The sequence below is a fragment of the Rhinolophus sinicus genome, chromosome 18 (assembly GCF_057876585.1).
Source record: "Rhinolophus sinicus isolate RSI-liver-muscle chromosome 18, RSI-T2T, whole genome shotgun sequence".
Classification (NCBI taxonomy): Eukaryota; Metazoa; Chordata; class Mammalia; order Chiroptera; family Rhinolophidae; genus Rhinolophus; species Rhinolophus sinicus.
The window spans coordinates 78068549-78089153 of record NC_142518.1 but is presented as its reverse complement, the minus strand read 5'-3'; the positions used below and the strand labels follow the sequence as shown (position 1 = coordinate 78089153).

The window sequence follows — 20605 nt, the reverse complement described above, 5'->3', positions numbered from 1 at the left end:
TGGAACTGCAAAAGACCCCGAATAGCCAAAGCAATCTTAGGAAAAAAGAACAATAATGAAGGTATCACACTTCCTGACTTTAGCGTGTACCTCAGGGCTACAGTAATCAAAACAGCATGGTATTGGCTGAAAAACAGACATATAGACCAATGGAATAGAATTGAGAACCCAGAAATAAAACCACATAAATATGGACAGATAATTTTTGACAAAGAAGCTAAAAACATACAATAGAGCAAAGACAGCCTCTTCAATAAATGGTGCGGGGAGAATTGGATAGCCACGTACAAAAGAATGAATCTGGACTGCTATTTGTCACCATGTACCAAAGTTAATTCAAAATGGATCAAAGACTTAAGCATAAGACCTGACACAATAAAGTGCATAGAAGAAAACATAGGTACTAAACTTATGGACCTTGGGTTCAAAGAGCATTTTATGAATTTGCCTCCAAAGGCAATGGAAGTAAAAGGTAAAATAAACAAATGGGACTATATGAAACTTAAAAGCTTCTGCACAGCAAAAGAAACCATTGACAAAATAAAGAGGCCACCAACTGAATGGGAGAAGATTTTTGCAAACAGTGCCTCCGATAAGGGGCTAATATCCAGAATATACAAGGAACCCATGCAACTCAACAAGAAAAAAACAAACAACCCAATTGAAAAATGGGCAGAGGAGTTGAAGAGACATTTCTCCAAAGAGGACATACAAATGGCAAATAGACATATAAAAAAATGCTCAACATCACTAATCATCAGAGAAATGCAAATCAAAACCACAATGAGATATCACCTCACCCCAGTCAGAATGGGTATCATCAACAAGACAAATAGTAACAAGTGTTGGAGAGGCTGTGGAGAAAAAGTTACCCTCATACACTGTTGGTGGGAATGCAGACTGGTGCAGCCGTTATGGAAGGCAGTGTGGAGGTTCCTCAAAAAATTACGACTGGAATTGCCATATGACCCAGCAATCCCTCTCCTGGGTATCTACCCCAAAAATCTGAAAACATTTAGAGATAAAGACACGTCTGCTCCAATGTTCATTGCAGCGTTGTTTACAGTGGCCAAGGCATGGAAACAACCAAAATGTCCTTCGATAAATGAATGGATAAAGAAGTTGTGGTATATATACACCATGGAATACTATTCGGCGGTAAGAAAAGATGATATAGGAACATTTGTGACAACATGGATGGATCTTGAGAGTGTAATGGTGAGCAAAATAAGTCAGACAGAAAAAGCAGAGAACCATGTGATTTGACTACTATGTGGTATATAAACCAAAAACAAGAAAAGAAGAAGACAAACAAATGAGAAATAGAAACTTATAGACACAGGCAATAGTTTAGTGGTTACCAGAGGGTAAGGAGGGTGGGGGTTGGGAGATGAGGGTAAGGGGATCAAATATATGGTGATGGAAGGAGAACTGACTCTGGGTGGTGAACACACAATGGGATTTATAGATGATGTAATACAGAATTGTACACCTGAAATCTATGTAATTTTACTAACAATTGTCACCCCAAGAAATTTAAAAAATAAATTAAAAAAAAAGAAATGTAAAGAGAAAAAGGTAATTTTTGATAGATTATGTAGTTATTGCCATTTTATTATTTATAATGTTGATTTTTTTTTTTTTGTCTTAAGAATTCCCTGTAACATTCCTTGTAATACTGATTTGGTAGTGAGGAACTCCTTTAGCTTTTTCCTATAGGAGAAGCTCTTTATCTGAATGATAGCTTTGCTGGGTAGAGTAATTTTGGGTATAGGTCCTTTTTTTTTTTTTTTTTTTTCGCTTTAAATATTTTGTGCCAATCCCTTCTGTCCTGAAAAGCTTTTGTTGAGAAAAAGGAGGTCTTATGGGCCTCCTTTGTAGGTAACTAACTGCTTTTCTCTTGCTGCTTTTAAGATTCCCTCTTTGTCTTTAACCTTTGGCATTTTAACTATGATGTGTCCTGGTGTGCGCCTTTTTGGCTTCATTGTTTGGGATTCTCTGTGCTTCCCTGGCTTGTAGGCCCATTTCCTTTACCAGGTTAGGGAAGTTTTCAGTCATTATTTCTTCAGATTGGTTCTCAATTCCTTGCTCCCTTTCTTCTCCTTCTGGTATCCCTATGATGCAAATGTTGGTATGTTTGATGTTGTCCTAGAGGCCTCTTAAACTGTCCTCAATTTTTTGGATTCTTTTTTTTTTCTTTTTGCTGTTCTGATTGGGTACTTTCTGCTTCCTTAACTTCTAAATTGCTGATTTGATCCTCTGGTTCATTTAATGTACTGTTGATTCCCTCTGACTTATTCTTTATTTCAGTTAGTGTACTCTTCATTTCTGACTGGTTCCTTTTTTTATGGCTCCTATCTCCATTTTTGTGTTTCCTATTTCTTTGCTGAAGTTCTCCCTGAGGTCATTGAGCATCCTTATAACCAGTGCTTTGAACACTGCATATGTTAGATTGTCTCCATTTTGTTTAGTTCTTTTTCTGCAGCTTTGTTCTGCTCTTTCATTGGGGACATGTTTTTTTTGTATTCCTGTTTTGGCTTCCTGCTTGTGTTTGTTTCTCTGTATTAGGTAGGGCTGCTCTGTCGTCCAGTCTTAGTAGAGTAGCCTCATGTAATAGGTGTCCTGTGGGGTTCATTGGCACAGTCTCCCTGATCACCTGAGCTGGTACTTTAGGTGTTTCACTTGGGTGGCTTGTGTGTTTCCTCCTATTGTATTTGAGCCTTGGTTGCTGTTTGCACCTCAGTGGGAGGGATTGACCCTTGGGATGATTGTTTGTGAGGACTGGCCATGACTACAGTGGAGAAATTGTTGCGCAGGGGCTGACCCTATGGAGCATGATTTATTTTAGCAGGGCTCTGGTGCCTTCCCAGTCTACGCCTTGGGTTTGTCATGTGCAGAGGCAGCTGGGTGGTGCTCCGACTGAGTCTGAAGCCAGCAGTCAGGCATGCCAGCCCTGAGGACTCCTTGGAGTGGCCCTACCACAGACCAAGTTCTTTTGCAGCCTGTGTCCTGCCTGGGGCTACCTGGTATAAGCCCCAAAGCAATCCACAGATGGTAGCCACCCGCTCTGGGCTTTGACATGCCTCAAGAGGCCAAGCCATGAACTGAGACCAGCTGCCACTAGTGCCGGGCTTGGGGCTGCTTACCAAGAGGTACAGGGTACATCAAGACCAGATGCTGCTTGTTTGGGGTTTGTGAAGCTTTGAGACATTTTAGAAAAATCTACAGCATGAGCCAGGAAAGGTCTTTTGTATGGAAAAAACACTGGAAGTGGCTTGGGTGTGCCTGAAATTTGGGTGGGGCAGGGTCTTAGGGAATCACCAAGCCTGAGGAAAGGTATTAGCCAGGTTGATGGAGACTCAGATATGGTGAGTGCTGTGTCTGCATGCTGGGCAGAGGGGACAGCTCAACAAAGGAACAATGGCTTCTGCCAGCACTTCTGTCTGGGAGAAATCTGCTCCTCCAGCCCTTGCCCTGAAGACAGACAACTCAGCTCCTTCCCGTATGTCTTTGGCACCTTTCAAGCTACTGCCCCTGGTGCTGGCGCTCAGAGCAAGCAAATCTGTTAGTGAGTGAGTCCATGCACAGGCCCTTTAAGAGGAACACGTGTGACTTCAGCAGCCCTCCATCTCACTCTGCCACAATTGCTGGTGGTTTTCACAGCCAGGAGCTATGGGGACTTCACTTCCTGGCACTGGAACCCTGGGCTAGGGAGTCTAATGTGGGGCTGGGATGCCTCGCTCCTCAAGGGGGACCTACACAGTTGAGATAGCCCTCCCGAATTTTAACCCCCACATATAGGTATGGGACCAGCCCATTCTGCTTCTCTACCTATCCTACCACTCTCGAGATGGTTTCTTTTCTGTATACCCTTAGTTGTAGGACTTCTTTTCAGCTAGATTTCAGGTGATTCTCCATGCTCGTTGTTCTGTAGTTTACTATTTTGTAAGCATGTCTCTACTATAATGGCCAAAGTAAGATATACTTTTCCCTAGAATACTCCAGTTTAGAGTGAAGAAGAGCAGAGGTGAGGACATCTATAAATGGGAATCTTAAGAGCTTGCCATCAACTATTACTTCCTTCAGTAGAGTCTGTCTTAGACTCTGCTGGGGGGAATAGACTTGGGGAAGACATAGAGATGGGGAAGGAGGAAGAGATTAAAAAGGGGCTCCTAATTCCTATTCTTTGTCACATTTTCTGTATGATAAATACAAGGCAGCCTGCTACTCATGAAGAATCTTCTTGCCATTCTTTCTCTTTTGGAGCTGGACACAAAGATCTAAACAAAGGGCTGGATTTGGGGGCTGCATAACTGACCCTGTTGTTCTTTTCCTTTCATCTTGTGACTCTGATTTTTCAGCTGAAAAAGAAGCAGGTATATGTAGACAAGGTGGAGAAGATGCAGCAGGCTCTTGTACAGCTCCAGGCAGCATGTGAAAAACGTGAGCAGCTGGAGCATCGTCTCCGGACACGACTGGAGAGAGAACTGGAATCCCTCAGAATTCAACAGGTTTGGAGATCTTAAAGAAAATAAGTATTCCTGACAGCTTACTTTTCACTTGGTGTTTTACATGAAGACAAAAACCACACTCTTGCTCATCTTTAGGATTTTTGCCTCACCTGATCTTATTCCAGAGTGCCTCCCAATTGTAATGATGAAGGCTGCATCTTTAGCTTCCTGTCCGAGCAAAATCCTAATGCCTATTATCTTGCACCTTTTATTTTTCATATGAAACCCAGAAACAGTAGACCCAATAAGAAGTGAAGATGCTATGCAAATAGACTCCTAATCATTTTAGCATTCAAAATGGTTTTTGAAATCATCTGGCCATACCCCTTCCCATTTTTAGATGATAGAAAATCAAGACCCAGAAGAGGTTGCCTGACTCACTGAAAAGTCACATATCAAATTAGGAGCAAGGTAGAAAGCAAATCCTAGATTTTTAATTCTCAATTCTATTGTGTGCCATGCTGGCAGGCAGGGATGGTGGTTTTTAAACCATTGATCCACTTTTTGAGCAGCATGGCAATTTAATATGGCAAGCTCCTTTCCTGATCAAGGGAATCTCATATTCAAGCCAAAGATAGGAAGTCTTGTGGCCTTTGGAAGGAAGTCTGAATTCCCTTTTGCTTTGGAATCAGAATTCAAACTGAAGTGGCTTGGGAAATAATCCTTTCCAAACATAGGGGCTCTTCAAATTGGACTCAGCTATGATGCTTCTTCTCTTACTAATCTGAGGGATCTTGGTGTCTCTCCCAACAGCGCCAGGGCAACTCTCAGCCCACCAATGTTTCAGAATACAATGCTGTAGCACTTATGGAGCTCCTTCGTGAGAAGGAAGAAAGGATCCTGGCTCTGGAAGCTGATATGACTAAGTGGGAGCAGAAGTATTTAGAGGAGAATGTAATGAGACATTTTGCTCTGGATGCTGCTGCAACTGTAGCTGCTCAGAGGTAAGTACTTGGCTAGTAGAGTCATTCCTTGAAAGGCATGGGGGGCAGGGAGAAAAGAAAGGTGACTGATTAATAGATTTTCCAGGTTTTTTTGTTTCTTCTGCCCCCCCCCCCCCGCAGGTTCTACTTAAGTGTGTTTTCTTGTATTGGTTATGCAGGGACTGAATGACTGTGGGGGCAGAGGGGCAGGGATTTGAAAATGAAAGTTACTTATAAACTTATTGGCGTCGTAGTTCAGCTTTCCTCAAGAGCCAGAACAATCGCAGATGGGATCAACTGAATGTTTGCACACCTACTTTGCCAGTTTCTTTTAGCCACATATGTAGGTTTCTTTGTTTAACCCTTGGACTGGAGTGAAAAGCCTCTCCAGAGAAATGCCACTCAGAAACTAAATGTCACTCAGGAGTGGCTGCCCATTTGATAGCTCTGGCTCGTCCAAGATATGCCAAAGGCTGTGCTGAACATGAATTGATCCCTGCCCTTTGAGAAGGTCTATATTTAAAGGCTACATTCTCTGTCCATGAGTGAATCTCATGTAAGTAGTCACATTCCATTTGGTAACGGAGAGAAAGTAGCAGGAGGATTTTTAAAACTTTTTGCTTCTTATTTGTTCCACTTTTTACATTGTAAACATTAATTATTGATCTTTGTAGGAAACAGTGCTCTTATCCAGTTTGTCTCACTGCTGTTCATAATCATCAGTTGGGAAAGAAAGAAACAATGACAAAAACTAAATTCAAATCAGGAGGTGACAGGGTTATGGGGATATAGACTGCCTTGGTCTGGCTTTGGGTATCTAAGTTTGGCTGTAGCATACTGCACCCAGCTACGTCTCTATCCAGAAACTTAATTAAGAACCACAGTACTGTTTTTAGCATTATCCTAAATACCGTGAGCTGGCAGAGTCTGGAAGCGCTTGGCAGACTTTGGGCTGGGTTGTGTGTGTGGAGGGGGTAGGGGATACGTTTGGTTTCAAGTCCTTCTCATGCCAAATTAGAGGGAGGTCAGTGCTTAAGAGATGGACTGGTAGTTTGTGAACCTACTCCCAATTCTCTAGGAAGACATCTTAATGTTTCCCCAGATATCCCATATAAACCTTATTAAATAGATTAAAGTCACCTGTGTCTTGATTTTGAGGCCCTCATGGGTTTAATCTTACCTGCCTTTGTTTTCTGAGGGCAATGTGCTCAGTACATGCTAGTATAGTAATAGAGTGCACAGAAATCCCATCTGTGCTAAAAGATGTTCAAGAAGTTTGTAGGTAGATTAGAAGTAGAATTAATTCTAATTTAAGGTGATAGCTTCCACAAAAACACCTGTGTGCAACAGTTGTTCAGAACTTATTCAGGAAACCCTAACAGTGAAAAGGAAATGCAAGGTAGTTTTGTCATCTTTGGGAAGAAACTTAGAAAGATGTGGTTCATGATGGTGTGCAGTGTGAGAAAGTGTTGGGAAGCCAGGGTTCTTGGTACCAGGAGGTTCACTGCTGAAACTGACTTCAGAATAGACTCCAGGTCAAAATGCAGGAAAGGCAGGAGGTTGTCACTGGGGCCTGGTATAAATAAATGACCCCCCTGCCTTTCTCCCTGGAAAGTTTTGAGTATTGGGGGAACCCCCCCTTCAAATGGATTTCTTTCCGGAATCTGTTGGTTCCCACAAGGTATATTTAATTAATTAATTTTTAACTTAGTTTTTATTTTTCAGTTGCAGTTGACATTCAATATTATATTAGTTTCAGGTGTACAGCATAGTGATTAGACATTTATATAATTTATGAAGTGATCCCCTAATTTGTCTAGTATCCACCTGGCATCATACATAGTTATTACAATATTATTGACTATATTTCTTGTGCTATACTTTACATGCCCATGACTGTTTTGTAACTATCAATTTGTACTTCTTAATCCCTTTAACTTTTTACCCAGTCTCCCAACCCCCCTCCGATCTGGTAACCCTCAATTTGTAATTTAAAAATAGAACTACCTTATGACCAGAAGTTTCACTTCTGGGTATTTATCCAAAGAAATCCAAAACACTAATTTGAAAAGATAGATGTCCCTATGTCCACCCCTATGTCCATTGCAGCGTTATTTATAATAGCCAAGATACAGAAGCAACCTAAGTGCCCATTGATAGATGATTGCATAAAGAAGAGGTGGTCCATTATATACAATAGAATACTATTCAGCCATAAAAAAGAATGAAATCTTAACCATTTGCAACTACATGGGTGGACCTAGAGGGTATTATGCTACATGAAATAAGTCAGACAGAGAAAGACAGATGCCATATGATTTCGTTTATATGTGGAATCTAAAGAGCAAAATGAATGAACACACAAAACAAAAAGGTAGATTTAATTTAAACCAAATTCCTTTAAATCTCCAGTTAGAAAGTTTCCATGCAGTCACTGTTTTCAGTAAAATGTGCATGCTTATCATTTAATATGGTAAAAAGCAGCCAGTTTCCCCCTAGAAGGGACACCTTGAGATAGTTCCTCAGGCAAATGTTCCGTATCTGGACTCTGTACCTTTTGCATGCCTATTAATCCAACCCATGGGAGAGATTGAGAGATTGAGGTATGTATTTAAATTATATACAAAGAGAGAATTGGACTAGGTGATTCCTCCAGACCCCTCTGTTTCTGGAATTATTCTATGTTTCCAAAGATAGTGCCTCTTACTGCTCTGCCATGGAAATTGGTTTCCTTCTCCTTTTTTTCTTTACGAGATTTCAAATTTGTAAGGTAACATTCAGAAAACTTTGTTTCAGAACCTGTGGGTGCTTCTGCCTTCCCTTTCAACATCTCCTGCTATTCCTTTTCTGTTCAGTGGTTTCACTCTCCCTCCTCCCACCCTAAATATAGGTATTGGTGAAGGTTCTGCTCTGTCTCTTTTTATGGTAGAAGCTTTATACGGTTTTCTATTTTCTTCCAAAATAATTTTTACGTGCCCAGGATAGAAAGTGCCCAACACATATTTGAGTAAGGAAGGAAGGAAAGAAAAAAGGAAGGAGGAAAAAAAAATGAAATAAGGAAGGAGATGACTTTTAACTCTATAATTGAAATTCCTAAATCTAGTGCCCATTTTAATGGCCTGCTTGGTTTCTATATATTCTGCTAGTATCTGAAACTTAATATATTCCCAACATAATAGCTCATAGGTAAATAACAGGTTGCCCAATTAGGACATGTAGTTTGGATGGTATCACTGGTATTTGTAAATTTTTTTTTCAATTAAGGTATTATTTACATATTTAAAATCACCTACTTTAAGTGTATGGTTTGATGAATGTTAGTAAGTGTATACAATTATGTAGCCACCACCACAATCAAGATAGCAAACACATTCTAAATTGTCTTTGTGCCCCTTTAACTTGATCCCTTCCTCCCATGCCTAACCCCAGACAACAACTAATTTGTTTTTTGTCATTATAATTTTGCCTTTTTTAGAATGTCATATAAAAGGAGCCATATAGTATGTACTTTTTTGTTTGACTTTTTTCAATCAGCATAATTATTTTGAGATTCATCCAAGTTCATGCATATATCAATGGTTTATTTCTTTTTATTGCTGAGAAGTGTTCCATGATATGGATTTACCAGTTATTCACATATTCACATGATGATGGATATTTGGATTGTTTCCAGTGTTTGGCTTTGTGAATAATAAAATACAGATTTTAATAGAAGAATAAACAACTGTATTTCCTCAGGTGAGAAGACATATTAGGTGATCTATTTATAGCCCTTCTAGCACTGATACTATGAAATACCTCTTATCAAAGGGAAAGATGTTCATGTAAGAAATCACATGTAGTGTTTACTGTACAAGTTTCTCTTCTAACCACTTTACAGTTATTGCTCATCCTCACACTAATTCTTTGAGATAAGTACTATTATTGATTCTATAGATAGGGAAACTGAGGCACAGGTTAACTAGTTTGCCCAAGATTCCACACAGCTACTAAGAGGTGGAAGAACTGGGAATTAAATACATTTTTGACACTTTAACTACTATAATCTGCTGCCTCCCAGATACAATTTCAAAGATGATGAAATAGGGATTATTGCCTGTTTAAGAGTTACTATTTGAGGCTTATTTAGTCATTTAGAAATATTATAAATAATCACAATAATAGGGCCTATATTACAACTCCATATTATTGTGTCCCTAGAGATTCCCCCCAGGTGCTTAATATAGATGAGGAAAATTATTACACAGTAGAGTTCAAGCCCAGAAGAAGTGATTTGGCACTGCAGATTTTTAGTTTCAGCTCACAAATGGTGAATTTATTTTTGAAGATCAGCAAAAGGATAAAATAAAATACCTGATCAACCATGTAATTTATAGGTTAACATTTATTAAATCAGGTTGTTTCCTTTCTCAGAATGTGCAATGTTTCATTTGGGTGAAGTAAATCTGGGAAAGAAGGAAGAAAGGAAAAGCAGGAAGTGGAACCTGGTCACACACATTACACTTGTCTACCTTTTCCTTTATTGTAGGCCTTTCTCAATGTCCATCCTTGACTTTCTTCTCATTTTGCATTCTATCTTAGTTATCTTGTTCTGTACTATAGCTTCAAATAGTAACTCTGACATCTCCAAGATTAAAGTTAGAATGCTCAGCAACTTGTTGGACATTGTCATATGACTATTCATAAGACACTTTAACTCCAATGTACCTAAAATCAAAACCCATTATAGTGCTTTTTGGAAAAAAAAATCTCTCCATTGTTTCCTATCTCAGAAAATGAGCAGTATGCCGTTTTTTCTAGTCATTTGAATTAGAAACAACAAAGTTCTCATTCATTCTTCCCTCTCCAACACACACATTTAAACAGTCTCCAAGTTCTAGCAAGTCTGCCTTCTGTAGTCTGTTTCCATTTCCCTTGCCACGTCACTGGTTCTTGTTTTCATTATCTTTTGTTGGGATTATTACCTTTCTGGGAATATAACCTTTCTGACTGTTCTGTCCAATTGTATTATATGCTTCTATAACCCCTCTGTCACGTTTCAGCAAAAGATAATGCTATCTTCCTAACACAGCTGGGATCATTTCGTTCACCTTGAAAGCTCTAAAAATTTTTAATGCCTGTTAAAGTCCAAACTCATTTCTGTAGTCGTTAATCATTTACATTTTTGTCTCCCCTTACAAGTTTCCTACAGACAGCGACTAGTATTACACATGTCTAGCCACTCTCCAACCTCCCAGTAACTTCAAACACAGTGCTCTACTCATGGTTGAATTCATATATTAAATAAACAAAAGGATGCTACCAATATGAAAAGATGGACCTGAAGTTTAAAAGGCCTTTAGCTGTTTTAATTAGGAGGTCATGGGTGACATTCTAGACAGCAATGTAAGTAAAGTGATGGGGATTACTTTGTTGAAGAAAGGAAGGAGAGAGAAGATGACTAGAGGGATAGTTGCCAGAAATTGTTTACTTAAGGATTTGAGACGGAGGATGTCAAATTCAGGGATATAGGTTTTGGGGTTTGCAGGTTGTGTTTTCAAGCCCAGCTTGTTTCTACTGAGGTACTTAAGGTTCATCTCACAGTATTGCAAGTTAGCAGGTCACATTGCTCCTTCAAACACTGTGTTTGCTTGCTTTTACCTAAGCCATTGACTTAGCCCCAGTCTTCCAGAAGGAAAATTGATGTTGAAGGCATCCTGGCAGCTCTGTAGGAATTCACTAAGTGCCCCACATTTCTGAGGAGCTCACAATGTCCATATCAATTAGCTGGCAGGGCTCTGAATCCCCCAAATGGTCTTTTATGCAATGAATGTGGCAGTAAGCCAGCACTGCTCCCCCAGTGACAACCTGTATGCTCAAGTGCCCAGTATCCATAGATACCATACACTTTTTAGAGAGGCCTGGCTCTGAAGCTTCAGCCATCACACTGGAACTCTGCACTGCAGGAATACCTCCAGGGTGATACCAAGACCTGGAATTCTATCAAGTCATACTCTCTTGAATGTTTTTCTCTTCTACCTATACTTTTCTCTCCTAATAATAGATACATGTGTTGAGTGTTTTTACTGTGTATGTCCAATCCTGTGTGTGGCACTATGTTTTTTAAAGAATTAGATTATTTTTTATATTATTTTAAATTAAATTTATTGGGTGACATTGGTTAGTAAAATTATATAGGTTTCAAGTGTACAGTTCTATAATACATCATCTATATATTGCATTGTGTATTCATCACCCAGAATCAGTTCTTACCCTCTGGTAACTTCTCAACTGTTGTCTATGCCTATGAGTTTTTGTTTCTTTGTTTGTTTGTCTTCCTTTGTTGCTTTCAGTTTTATATCCCACATATAAGTGAAGTCATATGGTTCTTGACTTTTTCTGTCTGACTTATTTCGCTTAGCATGATAGTGTAAATATCCATTCATGTTGTTGCAAATGGCAGTACTTCATCTTTTCTTATGACCAAGTAATACTCCATTGTATATATGTACCACATCTTCTTTATCCAATCACCTATCAGACCTTGGGTTCAAAGGAGATTTTATAAATTTGACCTCAAAGTCAAGAGAAGTAAAAGTGAAAATAAATGAATGGGACAATATCAAATCAAAAAGCTTCTGCACAGCAAAATAAACCATCAATAAACAAAGAGGCATAAAAACCACAATGAGATAACACCTCACCCCAGTCAAAACGGCTATCATCAGAAATCAACAGACAACAAATGCTGGCTTGTTGTGGAGAATGTGGAGAAAAGGGAAACCTTGTGCACTGTTGGTTGGGTTGCAGATTGGTGCAGCCACTATGGAAAACAGTATGGAGGTATCTCAAAAATCTGAAAACAGAACTACCTTATGATCCAGCAATTCCACTCCTAGGTATCTATCTAGAGAAATCCAAAACTCTAATTCAAAAAATTTATGCACCACTATGTTTATTGCAGCATTATTCACAATAGCCACGACATGGAAACAACCAAAATGCCCATTGGTAGATGACTGGATTAAGAAACTGATACATTTATATAATGGAGTATTATGGAGCCATAAAGAAGAATGAAATCTTATCATTTGCACCAACATGGATGCACCTGGAGAATATTATGTTAAGTGAAATAAGGCAGACAGAGAAAGACAAATACCATATGATCTCACTTATATGTGGAATCTAAAGAAAAATAAATGAATGAACTAATCAGAAACAGTCTCAGAGACATAGATAAAAAACTGAGGGTAGCTAGATGGGGGGTTGGGGATAAGGAGGAAGGTGAGGGGATTAGAAAGCACAGTCGGTAACCACAAGATTGCCACGGGAAAATGACAGTCAATTTGGGGAATGTAATCAATAATGTTATAAAGATTTTGTAGGGTACCCGAAGGACACTTGTCTCATTAGAGAGACCACCTCAGGGATGATGTAGATGCCTGATCACTGTACTGTACACCTGAGCTGAAGTTGAACAATAATGAATGTCAACTATAATTTTATGTATGTATATATATATATATATATATATATATATATATATATATATATATATACATATATACACATATATATGTATATATATAGTTACAAGAAGTGGAGTACAGCATTAGGAATAGAGACAGTGGAAATGTAATGGCTGTGTGCGATGTCAGAGGGGTAGTGGATGGGGGGAGGGAGGTTGTCACTGTGTGAGGGATATAAATGATAAATGTCTAACTATTACATTGTTTTTCTGTACCTGAAACTAATAAAAAATGAAAAGAAAAAACAAACAAACAAAAAAACAAACAAAAAACCAAATGGAAGATATTTGCAAATAATGCCTCCAATAAGGGGCCAATATCCAAAATATATAAGGAACTCATATACTCAACAACAAAAAGTCAGACAATACAGTTAAAAAATGGGCAGAGAACCTGAATAGACACTTCTCCCAAGAAGACACACAAATGGCCACCAGATATATGAAAAACTGCTCAACTTCACTAGCTATTCGGGAAATGCAATTCAAAACCACAATGGGCTATCACCTCACATCTATTAGAATAGCTATCATCAACACAACAAATAACAAGTGTTGAAGAGGCTGTGGAGAAAAAGGAACCCTCATACACTGTTGGTGGGAACGTAAATTGGTACAGTCACTATGGAAAACAGTATGGAGGTTCCTCAAAAAGTTAAGAATAGAATTACCACATGGCACTATGTGTTTTACATGCATACTTTAATTTTATTCCCTAAAACCCCGTGACATATAGGTACAATTATTTTTTCCCCATTTTGCATATGAGGAGACTGAGGCTCAGAACAGTTAACTGACTTCTAAGCTCATAGAGTTTGTTAGTAGCAGTGTACTTGGGAAAGCTGGGTTTTGACCCTGATGTGGTTTATAGTCTGAGCCCATGCTCTCAGCAATACACAATGCCACTTTCTCTTGGGTACTTTGGAACACAGAAACCTTTCCAAGTAGGACTACAAGCAAGTAAACTGCACTAGAGCAAGTGTAGAATTCTGAGATGCTAAAATATTTTGAATTTAGCAAATGATGACAGCCATTGTAGTCCTTCTCCTTCTTACTCTCCAATTATTTCACTATTCAAATAAATTGTTTCAGCCTTGCATGTAAGGTGCAAGCATTTTGGGAAACAGTATTGTTGGAGTAGCACACCAAAATTTCCCAACTTTAGGCCTCCTCATTCCACTGCTCCTTTACTCCCATCTGCACTGGTTACAATCTCTAAGCTAAGAGAACACAGCTAGCTGTCAGCAGAAAATATGCTTGGAGTTCTCCCACAGATCCTTTTTCTCATAGGAAATATAATGAAGCAGTGCCAGTTCATTGTTTACCCAGCCTATTGTCTCATTTCCTTTAATAGCAATATAATTACATCAATATTCTTCCTAATCTTTTTCTCTCCCTCCATGTTACTCAAGTAAGTTCCAGTTTTCTTCATTCTTTTCCCTGTTTTCTCTGTCACTAGTTGTAAATGAACTAAAGAAAGATGTATGACCTCACTTATCAGCAGGATTAAGGATTTCCGTTTTTCTTTGACTTGTACTGTTTAGACATGAGCCTGTTTAGACATGAGGACTAGACTCTTCTTTATTTTCTTCTTCTTCTTCTCTCTTTCTCTCTCACTCTCTCTATCACACACACACACAAACACAAACACACACACGACTTTTCTCCTTATTAGTCTTTGAGTCTATGGCCTGAGACACTTTCAGATGGAACATGATGGTCTCTCTTTGCAGTTGGGACTCTGGCAAGAGAACAGTCACTTAGTTGGGGGATACTCGGTAGTTTGACAGTACAATATTTCAGATGAAGGTTAGATAGGAATCACATGGCACTGACTCAAAGGCCCTGCTTCTCACTCAGCTCATGTGCCCTACTTGTTGACATGTCTATAGTTTGTTTCTAGCACTTGGGTGTAGTTACTGCTATTCATTTGTTGCAATAGCTATTTAATACATACTCTGACTTCCTTTAAAGTCTAGCTTTTTCCATTTCATTACTGACCTGAGAATAAGGTGGAAATATATAATACCTTATATGTAATATAAATAATATGAAGTGGAAATATAAATATCTTCCTATTGCCTGGCCGTGATCTAAAAACCAGAAGCTTTTGAAAGGCTGTCTGTTTAGTTCTGAAAGCAAACCCATGCACTTCTCAGAAAATCCCTTACTGACATTTGCAGTTATTTCCATGCCACTAACCTCTTCTAGCTGTGAAAGCTGAACTTTCCTATCTTGGAGGCTCTTATCAGTAAGTCACCGAGAAACCAACCATTGCTAATGAGTTTGATTTCAGCTTAGGGCTATCCCAGCAATACCTTTGACTTAGGGAGGAGATAGGATTCATTGATTTTGCTGCCCTTCCATTATCAGTACTGCTGTTTTTCTTCCCAGGGACACAACAGTCATAAGCCACTCTCCTAACACTAGCTATGACACAGCTCTAGAAGCTCGCATCCAGAAGGAGGAGGAAGAAATCTTGATGGCCAACAAGCGTTGCCTTGACATGGAGGGCAGGTAAAATGTTGATCTGGACCCTGGTGAATCTGAGAAGTTGGTGTGGAGACCATTAGTGAAGGGCAAGCATCTTCATTCACAACTGGGAAACCTGATAATGTAGCCTCTCCCCACCTCTGCATCCCTGCCAGCCTGTTACTTAGGATTTGAGATACAATGACTTTTATCTTGATCATTCCCACTTACTGTGGAATTCCAAGTAGTGTTGCTTTCCCCATTGGCAATGGTAATTGCTTTCCATCTGCCCTCTGCCAGAACTAAATTGCTGGTATCTTTCTAGCACTGCACCTCAACCCTGTTATACAGCAGAATGCTCAGTAAAAGAACGTCCGTTCATGCTGCACCTCATGTCTCTTATAAACTCGTGATCATTTATTTATTACTTGAAGGTTGTGGCCCATTTGTAGAAGATCTCCTCACTGACTACGTTGTTTCTGTGGACTCAGATTATTTACTAGAGCACCAACTACATTGGTTTACTCTCATATATGGTCTTTCTTTTCACCAATTTTTTACTTTGGCTTCCTAAAGTTTAAGCAACAACTCCTGGATGCTCTGTTCTATCCATTTGGGTGTGCAGAATGGCATTTAAAAAAAATGTAGCACAGGGAACGGCCTGGTGGCTCAGGAGGTTGGAACTCTGTGCTCCTAATGCCGAAGGCTGCCGGTTCGATTCCGACATGGCACAGGGGGCTCTTAACCACAAGGTTGCCAGTTTGACTCCACGACTCCCACAAGGGATCGTGGGCTCCACCCCCTGCAGCTAAGATTGAACACGGCACCTTGAGCTGAGCTACCGCTGAACTCCCAGATGACTCAGTTGTGTGGAGCGTGGGCTCTCAACCACAAGGTTACTGATTAGACTCCTCGACTCCCACAAGGGATGGTGGGCTCTGCCCCCTACAATTAAGATTGAACACGGCACCTTGAGCTGAGCTGCCACTGAGCTCCAAGATGGCTCAGATGGTAGGAGCGCAGACTCTCAACCACAAGGTTGGCAGTTTGACTCCTCAACTCCCACAAGGGATGGTGGGCTGCACCTCCTGCAACTAAAAACGGCAATTGGACCTGGAGCTGAAATGTACCCTCCATAACTATGATTGAAAGGACAACAAATTGACTTGGAAAAATTCCTGGAAATACACACTGTTCCCCAATAAAGTCCTGTTCCACTTCCCCAATAAAAAAAAATCTTAAAAACAAAAAAACAAAACATGACTCTTAATTAATCAACACTTACCATTATATATAAAAAAAAAGGATAGACATCATCAAAATGGTGCTGTGAGGTGAGCCTCTGTAAATCTCCCCTGGAATTTACAACTAATCGAACAACTATAACTCCACAAAGGACTCCCTGCACAGCAGACAAGGAAGATGAAGAGGCCCATTACTGAATTCACCTAAAGGAGGGCGAATTGCACGAGCGGGGGATGAGGGAAGGGAGAAGTGCGGAGATGGACCTAGCTCAGTGATCTGAGCTCGCTGCATCCTGGAACTACTGCAGCTGCGGGAGACAGAAGAGCTCAGACTGCTAGGGCTCCATTTATGGCCCACAGGGCTGAGGGGACAGCATAAAACGTGGCTGAACCCAAAGCTTATGGCAGAAACCTCAGAGAAAAGACTGAGGGAAGAAGGCTGAAAATGGTGGTTTAAGCCCTCACTACCGAGCAGAGAATGGAACACTTAGGCACTGAGACTAGCTGCCCCCTCCCTACCATCCTAGAGCTCGCCTGGCCCACACCTGCCCGGTGCTAGAAGCAGAACAGTAGCAGTGTCAGATCAAAAGAACAGAATATTTACTGTTCTGAGAACTGTGGACCACGGACAAAGACTCGCATCCCAACTAGTTCTGACAAAGGGGAGGGAGCTGTGGAAGCATGACTGGCGGTGGCAGTGGTCACCTCCATTGCTCTGGGCCATCTCTCACAGCTCACCCCGCCCATGGCCCCACCTATCTGGGCGGATCCCTGCAGGAGTAAACAGAGCTGCTGAAACACACCAGCTCTGAATCTGGTGGAGGAAGAGCTTTGAAACTTCAAAAGCTCTCCGCATACCCACAAGGACACTGCGCCCTGTGACCCGGGAGAACTGTTAACAGAGGAGAAGCCCGTTTCCCATGGAATCTCCCCATGGTGTGAGACGTTGCACTAGTGCAGAGAAAACATATCACTACAGTGTGGGAGAGAAAAAAAGGCTGCAGTCGGAGAGAAAATAAAACATTCTACCAACAAGTACTGGAAAACAAAAGAAAGGCCTCTTTCTATCAACCTGTTGCAGAAACCACTCCTGTAGATGTCTAGGAAGAGAAATAATAAATCAGTAATTGCCCAGAATAACCAAGGCAACAAAACAGCTCAGAAAGAAAGTGAAAAGTCTCCGGAAAAAGGAACTTAAAGATAAGGAAATATGTGACTTAAATGACAGAGAAATCAAGATTTCATTACTTAAAAAAATTCAACGAGATACAAGAAAACACAGAAAGGCAGTTTAATTAACTCAGAAACACAATCAAAGAACAACATGAACATTTTACGAAAGAGATTGAAATTTTAAAATAGAAACAAATAGAATTTCTGGAGATTAAGAACTCAATAGAAGAAATGAAGAATGAAATAGCCAGCTTAGAAAGTAGAGTTGACCAATGGAGGAAAGAATCAGTGACATCTAAGATGGAAACCTGGAAATGACACGGATGGGAGAAGAAAGAGACTTGAGACTTAAAAGAAATGAAAGAACTCTACAAGAACTTTCTGACTCCATCAGAAAGAGCAATATAAGAATAATGGGCATACCAAAAGGAGAAGTAAGAGAGAAGGGAACAGAGAATATATTCAAACAAATTGTCGATGAGAACTCACAAACTTGTGGACAGAACTGGATCTTCGAATCCAAGAAGCAAATAGGACACCTAATTACCTCAATCCCAACAGGCCTTCTCCAAGGCACATTGTATTGAAGCTGTCTAAAACCAACGACAAAGAAAGAATCCTCAAGGAAGCCAGTGAAAAGAAGACGGTAACCTACAAAGGAAAGCACATTAGATTATCATCAGATGTTCAGCAGAAACTCTACAAGCCAGGAGGGCGTGGAATCAAGTATTCAAACTATTGAAAGAGAGAAATTATGAGCCAAGAATAATATATCCAGCAAAGATATCCTTTAGATATGAAGGAGGAATAAAAACCTTTCCAGACATACGGAAGCTGACGGAATTATCTACTACACGACCTGCACTACAGGAAATACTAAAGGAGGCTATTCGACCACCATCAACAGGGACAATTTGTGGCAACCAAAACATAAAAAGGGGGAGAGTAAAGGCTTCAACAGGAATACGGGAATGGAGAAACTAAGCGTGCTGAAGAAAATGGAATACTCTAAATATCAAAATTTCTTTTAAATAAACTTAAGGGTAACCACACACAAAAAAAATCCAGATCTGTAATATATACTATAATAAAAGAAGAAACGGAGGGAAACATCATAGAATACCACCACACAGAAATAATAGACAACAACAAAAAGGCAAAGAAACAATGGAGACACAGCCTTACCAGAAAACTAAAGATAGAATGACAGGAAATCCTCACATATCAATAATAACCCTAAATGCAAATGGACTGAACTCACCAATAAAAAGGAACAGAGTAGCAGGTTGGATAAAAAAACTAAACCCAACCATAGGCTGTCTCCAAGAGACAAATCTCAGCTACAAGGACAAGCATAGACTCAAAGTGAAAGGGTGGAAATTGACACTCCAACCAAATGGTACCCAGAGAAAATCAGGTGTAGCCATAATGATATCAGATGAAACTGACTTCAAGGTGAAAAAGATAACAAGAGACAAAGATGGACATTTCATAATGGTGAAGGGGACTGTACAACAAGAAGACATAACAGTCATCAATATTTATGCCCCCAATCAGGGAGCACCGAAATATAACAAGCAACTACTCACAGAACTAAAGGGAGAAATTGACCAAAACACAATTATACTAGGGGACTTAAATACATCATTGACAGCTATGGATAGATCATCCAAACAGAAAATGAATAATGAAATAGCAGCCCTAAATGACACAGTAGATGAAATGGACATAATTTACGTTTTTAGAGCACTTCATCCTAAAACATCAGACTATACATTCTTTTCTAGTGTACATGGAACATTCTCAAGGACAGACAATATATTGGGACATAAAATCAGCCTCAGCTAATTTTTGAAGATTGAAATCATACCAAGCATGTTCTCTAATCACAAGGCTTTGAAACTGGATATCAACTGCAAAAAGAAAGCAGGAAAAAACACAAATACATGGATATTAAACAACATACTGTTAAAGAACGACTGGGTCAAAGAAGAAATTACAGGAGAGATCAAAAGATACATAGAAAAAACGACAAAGATAATACATCCTACCAAATTTTTGGGATGCTGCAAAAGCAGTTTTAAGAAGGAAATTTATATAATTAGAGGCTTATCTTCAGAAACAAGAAAAATCCCAAATAAATAACCTCATGTTACACCTTAAAGAACCAGAAAAAGAAGAACAAGTGAAACCCAAGGTCAGCAGAAGAAAGGAAATGACAAAAATCAGAGCAGAACTAAATGAAATAGAGAACAAAAAGACAATAGAAAAAATTAATGTGACAAAGAGCTGGTTCTACGAAAAGATTCACAAAATTGACAAACCCTTGGCTAGACTCACTAAGATAAAAAGAGAGAAGACACTAATTAACAATCAGAAATGAAAAAGAGGAAGTTATCACGGACACCACAGAAATACAAAGGATCATCCAAGGATACTATGAAGGACTATATGCCACCAAATTCAATAACCTAGAAGAAATGGACAAGTTCTTAGAAACATGTAGCCTTCCAAGGCTGACCCATGAAGAACTGGAAAATCTAAACAGACCGATCACCAGTAGCAAAATTGAATGAATCATCCAAAACCTTCCCAAAAGCAAAAGTCCGGGACCAGATGGCTTCACTAATGAATTCCAGCAAACCTTCAAAGAGGATCTAATACTAATAGTGCTCAAACTCTTCCAAAAAATTGAAGAAGAGACAGTACTCCCTAACTCATTTTATGAGGCCAATATTATTACCCTGATATCAAAACCTGGTAAGGACAACA

General features: G+C 39.6%; 1 protein-coding gene across 11 annotated transcripts in view; it reads left to right on the top strand.

The window, feature by feature from the left end:
* Positions 1-20605, top strand: part of AMOT (angiomotin) — a 90433-nt gene that overhangs the window by 56007 nt on the left and 13821 nt on the right. For all 11 annotated transcript variants that reach the window (XM_074323485.2, XM_074323483.2, XM_074323484.2 and 8 more), the window contains 3 exons: positions 4362-4511; positions 5265-5455; positions 15339-15461. In XM_074323485.2, the coding sequence (XP_074179586.2) occupies positions 4362-4511; positions 5265-5455; positions 15339-15461 (464 nt within the window). The remainder of the gene's footprint in view (positions 1-4361; positions 4512-5264; positions 5456-15338; positions 15462-20605) is intronic.